This window comes from Mytilus californianus, unplaced genomic scaffold (genome assembly GCF_021869535.1).
Source record: "Mytilus californianus isolate M0D057914Y unplaced genomic scaffold, xbMytCali1.0.p SCAF_3, whole genome shotgun sequence".
Classification (NCBI taxonomy): domain Eukaryota; kingdom Metazoa; phylum Mollusca; class Bivalvia; order Mytilida; family Mytilidae; genus Mytilus; species Mytilus californianus.
Genome location: NW_026262679.1, coordinates 128,454,617 through 128,474,393, shown reverse-complemented (window position 1 = coordinate 128,474,393; position 19,777 = coordinate 128,454,617). Strand labels below are relative to the sequence as shown.

Below are 19,777 nucleotides of genomic sequence, written 5' to 3'. Positions count from 1 at the left end.
TTCAACTTTTTGACAGTGAAGATTAATTTTGTAATCTCATGTTCAATCAATCATCAATGTTGGTACATGTATTGGCAACTTGTAAAACATTTTCTTACATGTTCTCTTCCTGTTTAACAGTTAATTCCTGGAAATTTAATGCAGTGAGTAACTTTGAAAGATCAAAGTAATTTGCAAGCCAGTGGTGCAAAACAATAACTTTTTGTATGCAGTGAGTTAATATAGATTCTGGACTTCTTACATTTGTTTTTAAGAGGCTATTCTTTACTATCCACTTTTTACAAAATAGCAAAACCCTTGGGGCGTTAATTAGGATATATATGGCACTTCCCTTTAGACAAGTACTAATGACCAGACATTATGAAGGTTGCTTAACACTACCAAATGTCCAGTATAATATTGTTAAGTTGATAAATGGTTCATTATTGCTGGAACAAATGACTAGAATTAATAATATAAGATAAACTTCTAAACCCCACATGTACAATTGTAGTAAAACATATTGTCTGGCTCAGTTGAAGATGGCTGTTTACTAGACAAAATGAATAAATTTGTTAAGTACTCCATTACAAGATGTATACACCAGTTGTAACTCCTTAACCATATTATAAAAAAGAGGCAAAAAATACGAAGGACAAATTATTAGTCAAAGAGAAATCCACAAAATCAAAAGTTACCAGGACAGGAAACAATAAAATGCTCCGCAGGGCGCAGCTTGATACGACCGCAGAGGTCGAACCCTGAACAGTTGGGGGAAGTATGGACACAACATTCAAGCTTGATACAGCTTTGGATTTGGATTGTGATTAAATATTTGACACAGCATAGGTTTCTAACACAGATTGAATGTGGTCTAAGAACTTAAAAATTTTAAATTGGACATTCACCTATTATGGTCCAATATCCAAAATCTAAATACATGGTTAGATTCAGCATATCAAAGAACCCCAAGAATTCAATTTTTGATGAAATCAAACAAAGTTTAATTTTGGACCCTTTTGACCTCAATGTGGACAAAGTTGATAACGGGGCCCAAAAATCAAAAATCTAAATACATGGTTAGATTCAGCATATCAAAGAACCCCATATATTCAATTTTTGTTGAAATCAAACAAAGTTTAATTTTGGACCCCGATTTGGACCAACTTGAAAACTGGGCCCATAATCAAAAATCTAAATACATGTTTAGATTCAGCATATCAAAGAACCCTAAGAATTCAATTTTTGTTAAAATCAAACTAAGTTTAATTTTGGACCCTTTGGACCTTAATGTAGACCAATTTGAAAACGGAACCAAAATTTAAGAATCTAAATACACAGTTAGATTCGGCATATCAAAGTACCCCAATAATTCAATTTTTGATGAAATCAAACAAAGTTTAATTTTGGACCCTTTGGACCTCAATGTGGACCAATTTAAAAATGGGGCCCAAAATCCAAAAACTAAATACACGGTTAGATTCAGCATATTAAAGAACCCCATGAAATCAAGAATAAAACCCCATTGAAATTGGTCAAGAAATAAGCAATTTATAGGAAGTATCTTCTTTTGCACAATCCTGTGCTATTAAATATTTCTTGCTATTGCGCAATACTGTACAATTGACAATTTCTTGCTATTGCGCAATATTGTGCTATTGGATATTTCTTGCTATTGCGCAATACTGTGCAATTGAAGATTTCTTGCTATTGCGCAATACTGTGCAATTGAAGATTTCTTGCTATTGTGCAATACTGTGCAATTGAAAATTTCTTGCTATTGCACAATACTTATTATATAATAATTTACACATCCTGTTTGGTGTGTATCTCCTACCATATCATTATTATTTGATTTTAAATATAAATCAGAAATAACCAACTTAAAATGGAAAATTTTAAAAGAAACAAAAAAGGAAAAAAAGAAAAAAAAGGAAAAAAAAATAAATTCCCCCCCCCAAAATTTTTTGAACCCCCATTATGATTCATCACCCCCAAACTCAATCCCAGCCTTCCCTTTGTGGTATGGTACCTTGCAGTACAATTTCAGAGAGATCCATACACTTGAACACAAGTTATTGTCTGGAAACTAGAAAAAAATGTGTTTTTTGGCCCCTTTTTGGCCCCAAATTCCTAAACGTTTAGGGCAATTACCTCCAAACTCAAACCCAGCTTTCCCTTTGTGATATGGAACCTTGTAGTACAATTTCAGAAAGATCCATACACTTACACACAAGTTATTGTCATGAAACTAGAAAAATGCTTGTTTTTTGCCCCTTTTTTGGCCCCTAATTCCTAAAATTTGGAGGCAATTACCCCCAAAATCAATCCCAGCATTCCTTTAGTGATATGGAACCTTGTGGTACAATGTCAGAGAGATCCATACACTAACACACAAGTTATGTCTGGAAGTTACAAAAATGCTTATTTTTGGCCCCTTTTTGGCCCCTAATTCCTTTACTGTTATTACCATAACCCCCAAAATCAATCCCAACCTTCCTTTTGTGGTATTGAACCTTGTGGTAAAATTTCATAAAGATCCATTCACTTAAACTAAAGTTAGAGTGCGAAAACCAATGTGTCTTCGGACGACGCCGGACGACGACGACGCCAACATCATACCAATATACGACCACAAAAATTTTTTTGCGGTCGTATAAAAACTGACAAAAATACAACGCTCTACAAAACACTACATAAGAAACTAAAGACTGAGCAACACAAACCCCACCAAAACTAATGATAATATCAGGCACCCAGGTATGGTAAGGGAACAAAATTATATTTTCCCAAACTAAAACTAGTTATTTAGTATACTGAAGACAGATACATGTGCCAGTTTTGCAATATTGAGCTTTTGCCAGTGACACCAGCCAGAAACTCTGCAATATTCATCAGATGGTGACTAATCTCCACATTAACTCTTTTCAGACAATTAAAATCAGAAGCCAAACTGAAGTCTTGTTAGCCATTCCTCTTCCTGTAGCAACTTAACAAAGCTGAAGTAAAGCCAAAATTTTCTACAACATTAAACTATGTGCACATGTTGTGGATCTATTCCAATAAAACCCAAAACAACAGCATACTTACGATTTTCACTTTTTAATTACATAATTTATTTTTACTCTGGTGCACTTACGTGTACCTAATTTCTGCCAATATTTCATATACCATATGCCATGTTGTTTTATGTTTCCTTCTTACAAATTTTTACTATCACTTTTAATAAAGATCAAAAGCTTCCATCTCTAATATTATTCGATGAAAAGAGATAAAATGGTTGTATTGATGTATGTAATTGAGACAATATGTAACGAGGCATTGATTCATTCAGGTTAGTTGTATAATGCTGACCCAGAAAGTATGGAGCAACTTTGGTGAACACTATGACTCTTGAATAATGCACTTGAGGCAAAAAACAAAATAAAAATCTCTTCTGCGGAGTTAACTATCACCTGTTTCAGGGCATTCATTCAGGTTCTTTCTTTTTATCTACAGGAAAGATCTAATGCTATAAATAAGAATCTTAGACAAGATTTTTGGTCCATACTCATTATGTTATAAGAAGTTCAAAAGAAAGAAATCTTTCATTTAGTTGAAAAAACTGACTAACTGACTGTCCTAAGAGAGTGTATTGTTTCTCTCATCTTTTTGATATTCATTCCAGGTTTAAGTAAAATCCTTCTTTAAGACAACCTCCTTATTTTCTATTGGTATCCTTGATGATTTGAGATTTAGTAGTTTAGCCATCGTTGCAAACCTTTAAAAGGGGTATGTTGAACAGCATATATTTACTATAAGGAGATATGGTACATGTATGATTGCCAATGAGACAACTATTCAGCAGAGTCCAATTAAAGCAAATTAAAGCAACTACAAGTCACCATATGCCCTTCAACAATGAGCAAAACCCACACTGTATAGTCAGCTATAAAAGCCCCTGCTATGAAAAAGTGTGAAACAATGAAAATGAAAAACAAATATGACATACAGTAACCAAAGAAAACCACTGAATTTCAGGCTCCTGACTTGGAACAGACACATTTCATTTAAATTTCAGGTTTTGGTTACTGTTTTGTTGTGAGAATCTACCCCATCTCAGGTTGTAGAAGTATTACTTTTTAAAAACAGGAATGAAATAATACTTCTACAATCTGTCTGTTACTTACATGAACATTTATTATCTAACGGTAGATCAAATTTATGATTTTTTTTCTTGACTGATAGAAACTGACATTGTACAACCATCAATCAATAGTTACCATCAGATAAAATGTTTTTTAACTTTCTCTTTCACCATGTTATTAGCTACAGAAGTGTTGTCTTTAGTGACTTTCAACAAGAAAGTTTTAATCAACTCAGACAAGCCCCAGACTATTTGAAAGATTTTCATAAGCAAGAAGAACCAATTAGACAATACATGTACATTTGTGTATATTATATATATATATTATCCAAAATCAGGTTCAAAATTTTGACTGAAAGTTATTATGAAGGAGAAGGGTTGAAATCTCAAAAACTAGTTTAACCCACCATATTTTAATATGACTGTATCAAAAGTCATGACCCTGAAAGTGAATATACAGGGAAATACCCACATATATATATCAAAAGAACATAGCTTTTAAGGATGTACTTTGGTCGGGTTTAGGCATTTTTGTCAGATGTTCGGACTCCTTGGTTTTTTTCCTATGATACAGGGTAAAATATTTTGCCCCATAACACCCATTTTTCTTTTCATATAAGACTTAAATAGCTCATAAAAGGTCATTTACCAAAATTTAAGCAGATTCTAGATTTCTTTTCTTTGGATTTGAGACCAAAATAATACTACTGCAAATATAAGGTAAAAGTCTGAGTCAGCCTTTTCCCGCCATTTTTTTAAAATTAAATATCTCGAAAAGGAGCTCTATAACCTATCAGTATTTTAACTTATTTTGTTCCTTAACTAATGCTCTTCTTACTTATAGTATCAATTTTAAATTCTAGATTTTATTAATTTCACCTAAGTACACCCTTAATGCTGTTATTTCTTGACAGTCTGTGGAAGATCTTCATTGATTCTGCTAAAGAACTTACACCTGATGGTAAGAAAAAGATAGCTCCAAGCTTTGTCTTAAACCATACTCCTTATATAATACATTTATCAATATCATACTCACAACTATAAAGGTATTAGATTTGTTTGATTGAAAATGTGCACTTAAACGAAGATTCTAAGAAATGGACCTACATGCAAACTTAATCAACTAACTGTAAAATAAGGTTCACAGTCATCAAATGTTAAATGGAAATTGTAATAGTAGTTTAATTGATTTATCACAAAGGTCCCTCAAATTCAAATCATTACAAAATCATTCAAGCATGGAATGTAGGTCAAAATGACTCAAATGTTGCTGACCAAAGTTGTATCTGTTGAGGAGTTCGTAGTGAAATATCATTGATGTACCATAAATGCGTTTTTTATAAGTGGACTTGATAATTTTTAAACAAACTCCAGATGAATTTACAAATAAAGACAGACAAGGTATTATACCCAAACCATTTTTGTAGCAGAAGTATTAAGATACGAAGGCTGAAAACAGCAAGACATGTTTAACAACACATGTTTCCAAACTGCCACACACTCTACATAATTCCAGGTCAAAGGCAGAATATCAAGGAGATATGTGTATGAATTGGAAACAGGAAGACAACATTGGTTTTCAACTGCCACACTCTCTACATAATTCCAGGTCAAAGGCAGAATATCAAGGAGATATGTGTATGAATTGGAAACAGGAAGATAACATTGGTTTCCTAACTGCCACACTCTCTACTTATTTACAGGATTAAGTAACATTCTTCCCTTTCCTGTTTGAAATCAATTTAATGGCATTTTTATTTTGGTTTCTATTGTATATAATATACATGTTCACAAAGTAATGAACAATATTACTTAAAAACATATTCTTTGTTGAAATGAGCACTGGTGATCTCCAGCTCTGACAAAATGACATAAGAATAACAACAGTATTAAGGCAATTGTGTTCTTACCAATTAAACAAAGAGAAAAATCTACAAGCACTTAAAATACCATTAACATTTACTAATGAATTTCTAGGAAAACTAAAACTTTATGGATGTCCTGAAACAAGATCATCTTATTGTCTATAAATCTAAGAAAAGTCTTTAAACCTTAGAAAGTTACATACATTCAGCATGTTACAATAGATTGATCATTCCAACAGGAAGCTTGCCAATAATGATGGGAAGATTGACAGTATAGAGGCTACACAGGTGTATCAATCAGCTATAGGCACAGGTGTTGTCTACAGTCTTATTTATACCTTCTTGTACAATACTGTCTGAACCAATAATGAGAACATTCTAGCTCTGTCCACTCTGTCAACCAATAATGAGAACATTCTAGCTCTGTCCACTCTGTCAACCAATAATGAGAACATTCTAGCTCTGTCCACTTTGTCAACCAATAATGAGAACATTCTAGCTCTGTCCACTCTGTCAACCAATTATGAGAACATTCTAGCTCTGTCCACTCTGTCAACCAATAATGAGAACATTCTAGCTCTGTCCACTCTGTCAACCAATAATGAGAAAATTCTAGCTCTGTCCACTTTGTCAACCAATAATGAGAACATTCTAGCTCTGTCCACTCTGTCAACCAATTATGAGAACATTCTAGCTCTGTCCACTCTGTCAAACAATAATGAGAACATTCTAGCTCTGTTCACTAGGTCAACCAATAATGAGAACATTCTAGCTCTGTCCACTCTGTCAACCAATAATGAGAAAATTCTAGCTCTGTGCACTCTGTCAACCAATAATGAGAAGAAAATTCTAGCTCTGTCCACTCTGTCAACCAATAATGAGAAAATTCTAGCTCTGTGCACTCTGTCAACCAATAATGAGAAAATTCTAGCTCTGTCCACTCTGTCAACCAATAATGAGAACATTCTAGCACTGTCCACTCTGTCAACCAATTATGAGAAAATTCTAGCTCTGTCCACTGTCAACCAATAATGAGAAAATTCTAGCTCTGTCCACTCTGTCAACCAATAATGAGAAAATTCTAGCTCTGTGCACTCTGTCAACCAGTAATGAGAAAATTCTAGCTTTGTCCACTCTGTCAACCAATAATGAGAACATTCTAGCTCTGTCCACTCTGTCAACCAGTAATGAGAACATTCTAGCTTTGTCCACTGTCAACCAATAATGAGAACATTCTAGCTCTGTCCACTCTGTCAACCAATAATGAGAAAATTCTAGCTTTGTCCACTCTGTCATCCAATAATGAGAAAATTCTAGCTTTGCCCACTCTGCCAAGTGCAGGACATAAGAAACATTAAGTTTCATGCAGTGCCATGCTATATATATTTTAAAAAAGCCACAGCTTTAAGAGTTATCAAAACATATCAAAGAAACAAAGGATGACAATGTGTATATGCACTTTAGAAAACTGAATATTCAGTGGTTTAATATGAAGAATGTGATATTTTACTTATCATTGTTAACAATATAAGTGAAATGTATAATGAGAGAAACAATTATAATGTTAATATATGATCTGTGTGTGATTGGTGGCTTAACTTATAATGTTATATATAATCATAATATTTGAATTGATAATTTTATAGAGGAGGCATGCTGTCAAAAATAGTATAATACTTAATATTAATAATCTTTATTTTTTTTTTTTCAATGCTACATGTTTGTATTGTTTAATGTCTATTGTTTTGTCATTAATATGTCTGTCTGTCTGTCTGTCTGTCTGTCTGTCTGTCTGTCTGTCTGTCTGTCTGTTTGTTTTGTTTTGGTTTTGTATTGGTTTGTTTATTTAGTAACAATCCTATTGTTTGGATTTTTAAACTAATAAAATTCTTATTCTTATTCTTATGAAAGAATTTCAAATAATCATCAAACAGGAAGTGGCTACCAAGTACCATTCAATTTTACCAAAGTTCAGACCAAATGAAATCCATGCTTGATAATGAATGTGAAAATGTGAAATTAAAATTATCCTTTTTTTAGTCAGACATATGGATTTATATTACAGAAACCACATACACTGTAGGTACTCACTATATGAGTGGGTGTAAGATAAGATATCTTAACATAGTATATAATCTGGATTCAGTTTCATCAAACATCTTAAATGATTTTCTCCTGAATGAAAAAGACCAATTAAATCATACTCATTTGTCATTAAAGAGAAAACTTGCAGATTTAATGAAATTCTGACATTAATTTTGAAAAGAAAAGATATCAGGTGAATGCACACGAGAGACATAGCTAATAAAATATTAGGAATAACCTGATATATCAATGGATTACAATATACTTTATGGAAATTGAAGTCTGACTTCAGTCAGATTGAAAGACAATAAACAATGCAGTTTTTACAACTGCAGGTATTATGCTTTGTTCATGAAGGTTAATCATGCTAACATATACACAACAGAGGCAGGTGACGATTAGAATGAATCATGGGGGGAAAAATTGGGCATCTTGGAAAAATGGAAATACACAGTTTTACCTTAAAATTTTTGAGTTCATGTTATTCCCTCAGTTTTTGTTCGTTATCTTGATTTGTATCTTCTTAATTGATTTATGAGATTTTGCACATTGGTTAACTACTGTTGCCTAAACTTACCAGCAGAATATACAAATGTTACCTGCATATGATGCTTACTGTTTAATATTCATTTGCAATCTATAATCTTAGAAGAAATGAAGAAATATAAGGGGTGAAATGTCCAACCAGTCAATTTTTCCAACAATAAATTAAAACCAGGCAATTTCAACGGATTATGCATTACAAAATATACAACATAAAAACTAAATGGATATAATCATTTTTGAGAAACCTACATGAATAAATTTAGTTCTTTTCGACATATTTCTTAAGATTGTTGTTGCATGTATATCCATTTAATAGATTTTCTTCCAACCAAATAATTCTTAATCACTTCAGGTCAAAGCATTCCTTTCCAAAATATAGGTCTTGAATGTACCTGAAGAAGTAATTTAAAGTATTCCAGGGACATAAAAGAGTCCTGCACACAAAATCATTATCTTACGTTGTTTTGGTATAACTACTACAGATTTAATAACAAATATTTTCTAATTTTCTAATATTCACTTATTTTATTTGACCTACAGACATGTATGTAAATTGGGTTATGCTAAGTGCTTTTGTTCGATTAGATAAATGAAACCAACAATTATTATAAATAATGACTATAAACAATTACCCCATGAAATTGACTACTTTATTCTGAATATAAATTGGAATTTTCTATCCCTACTGTATTGAACAGCTCACAAAAATCAGCAGATGTTTTAATTACAAGCTTGATAGAATTAACAATATAAAGCTGTACCACATCAAGTCCTAGATATAAATTATACATTTTGTCAAAGTTATAAATAAATAATATAGAATCCCCCATCTTCTAAAAAGGGATAAAACATGCTCAGGAAGTTATCGTAAAGAAATAATAATAGCAGAATATCTATATTTACGAGGATGATAAATAAAAAAAAACAAACATATAATTCCCCTAATTTGAGAAGCAGGATATTCATGTTAGCATTATAATCGTAAATTTTGGTATTTCAATAAAAATCTGAAAAGTCAATTACAGTTTGTGCTAATAATAGATAAAAGCAGCCATAAGGATTTTTAAGTGCAGTAATTGAACAGAATTTGGTCAGAAATTTTGATCAGCCATTTTTGACATTACATGTAGGGGGACAAATGTATGTAAAATGAAAAATTTGAAAAAAAAAGTAACTTTTATATACCTAAAAATGAACAATTTAGAAAAACATAAAAGTCTAACTGTACGGTGACTTATAGTTGCTAACTTCTACGTCATTTGGTGTCTGCTGGAAAGTTGTTTCATAGGCAATCATTCCACAGCTTCTTATTTTTATATTTTTAAAGAGGCACTAGCTGTCAAATTCATGTTCACCGATTTGACTCAAATTCTCATATTTAATGTATAACAATGTAAAACATTTATCCAAATTATAAAAAGTCAAAAATAAAAATTTACAGGGCATAGGTTGGATAATATGTAGCTTCCTTTTGTGTGTATTTTAGTCTAGACACCATCTAATTAACTGTCCAGTTGACCTCCCGAAAACCAACGATGCCCATATAAGGTATATAAACATAAATAAATATATAAATAGATAGCGCAACTCGTGCAAATGGATTCTTTTAGGTCTATTAATTTCATTTATAGATTAAAAATATATGTTAATGATCATTTTTACCTTATAAGAATGATTTTTTTTTAGGATCGAATCAGTCAATTAAATGATTAACCTTTGTTTAACTTTCAATGTTGACATTCTTTTCCTTTAAATAATCAAACATGCACACAATTCATGCATTTTCCATCTCTAGCTTAGGGGTTAAATTGAAGTTCACATGAATACGGATTCAATGAGGTTGAATTATTCACTTGCAAGTGAATAATTCATCATCAATATTACCTTGCTTTTTTTGACAAAATTAGACAATACTAGCTGCTAAAAGCGAATTATTATGTCACTATTTCACTTTCATTAATGATTGAACAAAAAAAAAATCATATTTTATAATTTTTTTATATCTCGTAGCTAGTGCCCCTTTAAAGAACAATTTTTTTTAGCCATATTGTGTACAATGTACGTTTCACATCTTATAAAAAAGTTAATTCTCTGACTTTTTATTTTTGACTTTTTAGTAGAAAACAATGGTGCAGCTTTTAATAATATTTCTCCTTTAGTTGGACTGGTTTCCTGTTATTGCCTATCATTTCCTTTTCAATTCAATATTAAAATCTGGAAAATGATACAAAAAACTGACTGCATTAAAGTTTCTATTGTTGCTTCATACAGAAAAGTTTTTTTTAATGTCCTGGGCTGCAGATTAAAATGTCTTAAAGAAAAAGAAAGGTTTATAAATAACATTTAGTAAACAATCAGTTAAGTACAAATTTCAATAATGACAACATACAAAGCCCTGAGACAAAACCACACAAACAAAAGTTCAAGTGTGAAATATATTGTCCTGTCCACTGGGTTGGTTAAAACAGAAGACATTAAATAACATTTTTTATCTTATATTTTGAAAATATTTGTCTAGATTAGATCAATAGACATACAGAATGATTGGTCCATATGCTGCTGACTACAAAACTGATTTTTTAAATCAATATGCCATTGATAAACATGATAACGAAATTGAATTCTTAATAAGCTGACCATATGAACTTTTCTCTCTATGACAGACTTATCATAACATCCAGATGCCTCAATCATTTATATGAAATGAGGTGTATCTTATGAATTATCAATATTAACTTAACATATGGTCATTTTCTAATTATATCTCAATTACAAATCCACAAGGGCCTGGAGAGATTGAAATTACAAGCACAATAGAAAGTTAGGCTCTTTAGGCTACAAACTTCTATGACCATGTAATTTCTGGTTTACCACACATTATGAAATTATCAATATTATCTGCCTATTAAACCAATGCATAAGTTACATTAAGTGTGACAAGGTTGAAACTCTGAGTTGCCACTAAATAGTACAGAAAGGGTTAGTACATAAAATTAAAAAGAGTGTTTTTGTGGTAATCATTTTTTAAAGGTTTTGGTTTACAAATAACAAAACTGTTAAAAATATCATGGTTCGCCAACCTTCAATGTCATACTTATGTGAAGTTCAAAGGAACCTCAGTGGCGGATCCAGAACTTTTCATAAGGGGGGGGGGGGGGCGCTGACTGACCTAAGGGGGGCCCGCTCCAGTCATGCTTCAGTGATTCCCTATATAATCAACCAAATTTTTCACATGAAAGGGGGGCCCGGGCCCCATAGGCCCCCCCCTTGATCTGCCTATGAACCTGATTCAATTGAAAGCTGGTATTTTTAGAATTAAAATTACAAATTACAATGATAAAAAAAAAACTAGTAAGCATATATCTCAGTGGTGGATCCAGAAATTTTCATAAGGGGGCCCACTGACTGCCCAAGAGGGGCCACGCTCCAGTCCTGCTTCAGTGATTCCCTAAATAATCAACCAAATTTTTCCCACAAAAAGGGGGGGGGGGGGGTAGCACCAGGCCCCCTGCCCCCCACCTAAATCAACCTCTGAATCTCATTACATATGGACATAATATGGTAGTGAAAAAATGAACTAAAAGTTTGTAAATTACATTTGCAGAATTAATACACAAAATTTTGCACAATTTGCAACATGTTTGTACATACATTTGTATGTAGAATCGACAGTTACAAGATAAACTGACAAAAAGAGGAAAGTGATAGTGTGAAAAAAACATATGGTGTTCATTACACATGATCATTACACATCCTAATAAATTTTCTACCAAGGAATTCTATTACCTCACACATTAACTAATTTACAGTCCCCTCAAGCAAACATTTTTCAATGTTATGTCAAAGTGTAGTCACTGAGCCTCTTTTAAGTAAACAACTATTGAAAAAACATGTGATCTTCCAGTTATGAATTCCATAAATTTTACAATTAGTCCCATGAGGGACCATGTCAAAACTGACCAAACAAAATGTAATAAATTTAGTAATATAATGCATTATTTACATTCCAAGTCTGTAATAAATTATATGAACTCTAGAGACCCTTTTTATATCAATAATCATATAGGTCTGGACTAGACGAATGAATGAATGAACCATACTTTTAAAATACCTGGTTGTTTCAAGAACTAAGGTGAGCAGGTATTTAACTAGGCTTATGTACAAGGTTGATCTTGATCACCTTAGGTTTTTTAAGGTCAACTGATAAACTATACACACACAAGTTGTTTTTTTTGTAAAATTAACCCTCACGGCTTTTATCCAGTTCCATACTCAAACATGACCTATTATACAAAATGCTGAATAGACCCATGCAAAAATCATGTGAAAAATAGCTTTATTGTTATTACCATAGAAAAACTGATGTGTATAAAATCAGCTGATTTAAAAGAACTCGATCTTCCATGGTTTCTTGACAAAAAAATTATCATACATGGACCCTTTAACTAGTGAACTTTCAAACAATATGACTGTGTTCCCTATGCACATGCATCTGATCTTTTTGAAAAATAAAACTATCGCAATTTTTTAACTAATGTAATCTGTACTACATGTTTGTTTTATTTTGTTGTGACTTGATTACATTGTATGATGCTTAAGTTATTACATAGAACTCTATATTCTTCAGTCAAATGTATGTTTATGTCTATTGTTCCTGTCCAACTGTCCTTATTTTTTTTGGTGAGAAACCTTAATTCACTGGTTGGCTAAATTTAGCTACATGTATATATAGGTAGACACAAAAATCATATCATATCTGTACTTTATTTACTATATACCTGTACATTTGTATTTTTGACCTAAAAACTAGAAGGTAGATTAAATTTTACATATGAAATGAATTAACAGATGAAAAAACGCCAACTTTGATTTGTTTATTAATTTATAATCAAACTTTACAAGCTTTAAAAATGGGTACGCATCATGCAAATTACTGGGGTTTTAAAACCCATTCTAATTAAGTTCTTACCTTACTGTCTCTTTTTTTTTTAATTTGAACAATATTCATGCATGAGTAAACATGAACCATAAATTAATGGACACATGCACTTTGCACATCTGTCAAATCAATGCTTTAAAATGTTATGTCATAAAGTACATACCAACCAAGTAACTTGAATGATTTCCCTTTCAAGTGACTCATTCTGCATGTTTACATAATGTGTATTACCTTACAAAAACTTTGTGATTTAACATGTTGAATGCAATCTGGGTTTTTTTAAACACTAAAGTCTGACACACAATAACAATGTATCAACTGTATGTTTGACTGTATTATACACATACAATAAGCTGTGTATCACCAAAAAAAATATAGGAGTGATTGCACTTCCAGTTAATATACCTTTGAACTTTTTACCTGGGTTTCTATATTTTTGGTGGATTACCAATAGCAGGCCCTAGAAATACAACAAGTTCCTTATTTTAACTTGGCCTGAGTCTAGATTAATTGGTCCTGTAGAAATATCATTATCTTTTATCCTTGGAAAAATCTCCATGATTGCCTTGTTCAAAGATGAGGTTGAAGGTATTCCATGTTCCATCTGATAGTTTTGGCAAATACAATTATGAAAACTATCCTTCAGACCAATTTCAACTAATATCGGGGGTAAAAAACAAATATGGCAGTCCCTAGTAGTCCTTCACGGTTTAAAGATGTATTACCCAAATAATGAGTCAACAATTGGATGATCTCTTAAACTCCATATACGGATTGGAGGCCTACATTTTCAAACTTAACAATAGCAGTTTTTATTTAATTATCATGCTACATTAAATTACGCCTGTCCAAACCCAGGAATCAAATATCTTTTAATTTTCAAGTTATTCTTAATTTACAATGTTGTAAGAACAGTTTATCCTGAATGTGCATGAAATATTTGCAACTGGGCATTAAGAAAACAACAATCAATCATTAAATTAGAGTTCCAATAATTCTTAATTCATGAATTTGGAATTTGTTCAGGAAGAACAACAAAAAGTCAAATATGAACTAATCATCTAGAAAAAAAGTTGTATAAAAAATTATGGCCCAACATCTTGAACAAAAGTAGTGTAATTTTTTTTAAACAGTAAAACTGTTCAAGTGCACTAAAATTTAAGGCAGTCAATAAGCAGCTTTACCAATATAAAAAAAAGTATCTCTGTAGAGAGTTTGAAGTAGTTTATTAAATGTTCTCTATAGGAAGTCACATAAGATATGAATTTTGATGGATTACCTGGTGTGAGCTTCATTCATAAATAAGTTGTCATTGTGTACAATGACATTGACCTCGTTGATCTTTTCGATTACTATATGTATAGACAAAGTTTAATCAGTATTCTTTTTGCAATTACTATAGTGTGCAACATGATTTATATATTCAGACAGACGCAATGAATTAACATAATGTATTCCCAAAGCACCATCTGGTGACTCACGGAAAATGTCCGATAAACTGATTGATCAAAAATGACTTCATCGCCCGGCTACAATGACAGAAATAAGGAAAAAACATAAAATGAAAGGTTTGCACTGTATATTTTAAAGATTTGTTTTTAAGCATTAAAATGTCCCGAAAATAAAAGTAAAACAAATATTTTTAGCCGGCATCGATCCACTATACACAATCAATTATAATTTTAAATACCTTTGGTTATTTCTCCAAGAATTAAATTTTTATGATCAGCTGTAGCAGGTTCCCCGACAATTAACAGCACTGCTGTTGAAACTTGTCGCAAATTACTTCCATCAGCATCAGCTTGACTATCTGTCTCCATCATGTTTTCACACACAAATGATACCGGTCAGGATCAACCGGAAGTAAAGCAATCGGAATTCCTCTTTTTAGCCAATGAAAGAGAAAGTTCCCGATGTACTTCGAGTGGTTATAGGGGAAATCTCAAAATATGTGGAATATTTTTTTGATAAAGTTTGTCAGTTGTTATGGATTTCCCCCTTTTGAATTTTCCTCGGAATTTAGTATTTTTGTGAAACTTTTTTCATTGTATCAGAGACATACACAATCCTTGTATTATATATCTCTGATTGTATTAACATGCGCAAAATGCTTATATACCGTCATCCTCTAGCTTCAAGAAAACCGGCAATTTAACTTTTCTAGACTGTACTTTGGTGGATAGCTGCCTCATTGGCAATCACATCTCCTTATTTTTATACAGAAACAGAATATGTCTCCGACTGTACCATTCTTATTATCTTCTTAAACTACTGGATATAATGAACCTGGGAAAATCCGGGTTACAACTATCAGAGACATATAATACAATATTAATATTGTATTATATGTCTCTGCAACTATATTACATCCATTAAGGAATCACACTTTAACTTGAAGACACGGGGGAAAATCCCTCGGGAACTGGCTTTCTTTTTTTTTTTTTGGTGGAGTTCTTGTTAGTCTATAGATATCTACATTATACAAATAATGGTATTTGGTATGATTGCAAATGAGACAACTATCTACCAGAGTTCGAATGAAGTGAAAATTAGCAATTATAGGCAACCGTACGGCCATCAACAATGAGAAAAACCCATACCCTGTAGTCGGCTATAAAAGGTCCCGACATGAATAATGTGAACAATTCAAACGAGAAAACTAACGGCCTAAGTTATAACAAAATCATTTACGAAAAACAAATATGACAGACATGAAAAAACGACAACCACTGAACTACAGGCTCCTGACTTAGAACATGTACATAGATAATATGGCGGGGTTAAACATGTTAATCATGAACGCTCAACCCCACCCTAACCTGGGACAGTGGTGTAACAGCACAACATAAGAACAAACTGTACACATCAGTAGCAATTGGCTTAAATCAAAAGATCGGTACGAGGAACAAAAACAACTAACATAAAAACAATAGGCACAAAACACCGATATAAGAGTACTCGCAGTTACCGGGAGCTATAGTTTAAAGCCAATTACAATTAATAAATAATCCATGTTCTCCCAGACTAAAGTATCAATCAGAGTACATCCAACAAATTTGGTGTGAATACGTCATAAACAGTCTGACCTTGTAGAATGCCAAAATATATGTAAACAGTATGGTCCGGTATCGACGGGATATATGATAAGATAAGGTAAGACAATCATTAATTCAGACTCAAAAGGTCCATAAATATATATATGAAACAAAATATTCTGTTTAAACAGAATACAATATTAAAATATTTACAGTATCAACTATAATTAAAAAAATAAGTTTTGTGGACTATTTTTGCATTGTTCTCTTTGTCATGGTGTCGTTTGTCCTTCTAAGTACTATGATGTGTATAAAAATAAGCTTACAGCTTTAGTGGGATATAATTTATCCTTGAGTGCAAATTCATGTCAAACCAGTCAAATATAGTTAAACTTACTTTATCAGTTACGAGCGTAACCCTTCCGAAGCACCTGGGTTCAACCCTTTTAGCGGGGTTCATGTCAATCATTTTTTTTCTATCGATCTTTTTAGGGACTTGTTCGCCCTAGGGTTTTTCGTTTTTCGCCATTTCATTTCTCATTAAGTTTTTAAGGAACCTTGTTATCTGCCGCCGCATTTTTTTATTCGTGCAAAATCATTTTGATTTTTAAACTGTAGAGTGGGGTGCTCATTTTCGCCATAATTTTCCATGTTTTCTGCAGTTTATGTTCAGGTCTTTATGTTTTTGAAGTATACTGATATTTCTATATGAAGATAACATCAAAAGCAAATTATTCTTAGCTTGAAAACGTGTTTCTTTGAAAAAAAATCATCTGAAAAGTTAGATTAAAGGATATTTGAAATTTCCTGATGTTTTGTCAAAGGGGGACACATATTCGCCGTTTTACACATCTATTTAAAACCTAATAACTGCAGCTTTAAACAATATTTATCAAATCAATTTCATTATAGATGAATAGCAGACATTTCAAAGGTGTAAAAGAACTGAAATTTAGGGCAATCAGTCAAAGAATTACTAAGAAATACTTCTTTAAAATCGTGTTTTTCATTCAGGAAATTGGCCGAAAATCGTTGTCCGTTTTTCGGTCCCTTGCGGTAAGTGCCGACATTTTGTTTAAGTTTAAAAAATAATCATATTTGTTATTAAAAATATAATTTACCGGCATATTTCTTCCATTTCAGCCATCCTTTGAAGTTTTTACACCTCAAAATCATAAAACGGCGAAATTGTGTCCCCGGCGAATATGTGCGCCCCACTCTACATGCTTTGATAACTATACTGTTAAAGAGAGACGGAAGATACTCGGACAGGGATATTCATTACTCATTAGTCGATGAAATACTGAATACGGCATGGCAAAAAAAAACCGAAGAAACAACCAAAAGACAAACAACAGTATACAAAACACAACATAGAAAACTAGGCTGATACCCACAAACCTCACAATAACCGGGGTGATCTGAGGTGCTCTGCAAGGGTAAGCAAATGCTGCTCCACACGTGGTATCCGCCGTGCTGCTAATGTAAGTACAAGCTCGTGATATCAAATTCGAAGAAAAGAGAATGGGATCGTGGTTACACAATTGGAACATATCCGTCGGAATCTGTGAAACTGCAGATATTTAATAACAATTAACCAACTCGTGATGGCGTACGTACAATTTCCGAAGGGATGACTTCAACTTTACCACTTGGAATAGCCATCAATTTAACGTTGTTTGAAAGGACACTTGTGTGATAAAGGTAGCCAGTAAAGTGAAGGAAGATCTATTTTTTTCAACATTTGGGTCTTTAGAGATAAATGTAGCATGTGTATTAAGAAGATGAAGAATAATTTCCAATTACATGTAAGGACCAAAATAGCATCAACATTTGACATGACGATAACATCAATAATTCGAGATGTAAATTGGAAGAAAGCACGTGTCGATTTCACCAGTTATTATTTTTTTTTATGATTATCCTTGATATAAAAAGAAATAATGGTATACGAGTTTTTAAGAAACAGAATCGGTGAACCGCTGAGCAGATGAACAACGGACTTTCAAACTGAGGTCACCTCATATATGTTGCATGCATACCGATCTATATGAGGTCTTACAAGACAAACAAATTTATAGGCACATAAAGCTTATTTTGACAAATTGAACTACACTAACAGCTAATAGCGAATTATTATTCAATATTTGGTTCTTGTAAATGTTTGAAAAAACATATATTTTCAACTTATACTGTCAAAATTGTAGCCATTGCTACTTTAGCAACTAAGTATGTACTACTATGATTATTTCTGTCTCAATAGTGGTGCTATATAAAAATGTGGTTTTTTTTAACATAGAAATTATGCCTTATACCTGAATAAATATTTTAACATGATTTTTAACCCCATCCCACACCACCCCCCTTTTGGTACTATTTTGTCTATTGTTCAGTCTAAAATTTAGAGTCAGAGAAAACAATTAAAAATTCGTCTTTTCCAGCAAATGACACAGGAATATATCATTGGATAAAAGGGATTTGTGTCGTATACTTCATTTGTAGCCTAGTGGAATACATCAAGTAGTTTCTATATAAAGGCAAGACTATGTGGAATACATCCGGTAGTTTCTCTATAAAGGCTAACTTCAAGGCATTTGTGGTATGATAGCTTAAATCATGGAAAAAAAATACGTTGCTGTCATGAATACATATAATATTATCGACCTCTGCAGAGACCACAAGAGAGAGCTGTAAACATACATTCAAATAAATTAAAAGAGTATAATTCAAGGGGAAAAAAGTATAGCAAAGTAATATCTGAAAATTTTGATCGCATATATAACCAATTAATGTTTTTAAAAGTCTTAATGACACATAAAAAATGACAACTTAAACCGAGGAGATCCTGGAAAGCAATAAATATATCGCAAATTTTGACCAGGATGTGCAACACATTTTATTTTCTTCACTGGCCTGGCCTTTTTTCAAATTCAAATTCAAATTCATGATTCACATTCACATTCACATCCACATCCACATCCACATCCACATGCAAATGCAAATGCAAATTCAAATTCAAATTCTTTATTTTCCTAATGACATGGCCCTTTCGTGCATTACTAATTTTAACACATTATTCTCTTGTTCCACTATCATACGCGTCTTTTTCTCTCCGCTCACCCTGATTGTGTGCCAGTAGATCCGGGACAAAAACAAATGGTATAGTATGAGGATAGATGCTTCTTCAATAAGCTTGTGTATG

At 32.4% G+C, this 19,777-nt stretch overlaps 1 protein-coding gene across 2 annotated transcripts in view; it reads right to left on the bottom strand.

Moving 5' to 3' along the window:
* Nucleotides 1–15,410, bottom strand: part of LOC127736171 (microtubule-associated protein futsch-like) — a 36,457-nt gene extending 21,047 nt beyond the window's left edge. For both annotated transcript variants that reach the window (XM_052246731.1, XM_052246732.1), the window contains exon 1: nucleotides 15,231–15,410. In XM_052246731.1, the coding sequence (XP_052102691.1) occupies nucleotides 15,231–15,363 (133 nt within the window). In that variant the 5' untranslated portion in view covers nucleotides 15,364–15,410. The remainder of the gene's footprint in view (nucleotides 1–15,230) is intronic.
* Nucleotides 15,411–19,777: the final 4,367 nt, after the last annotated feature.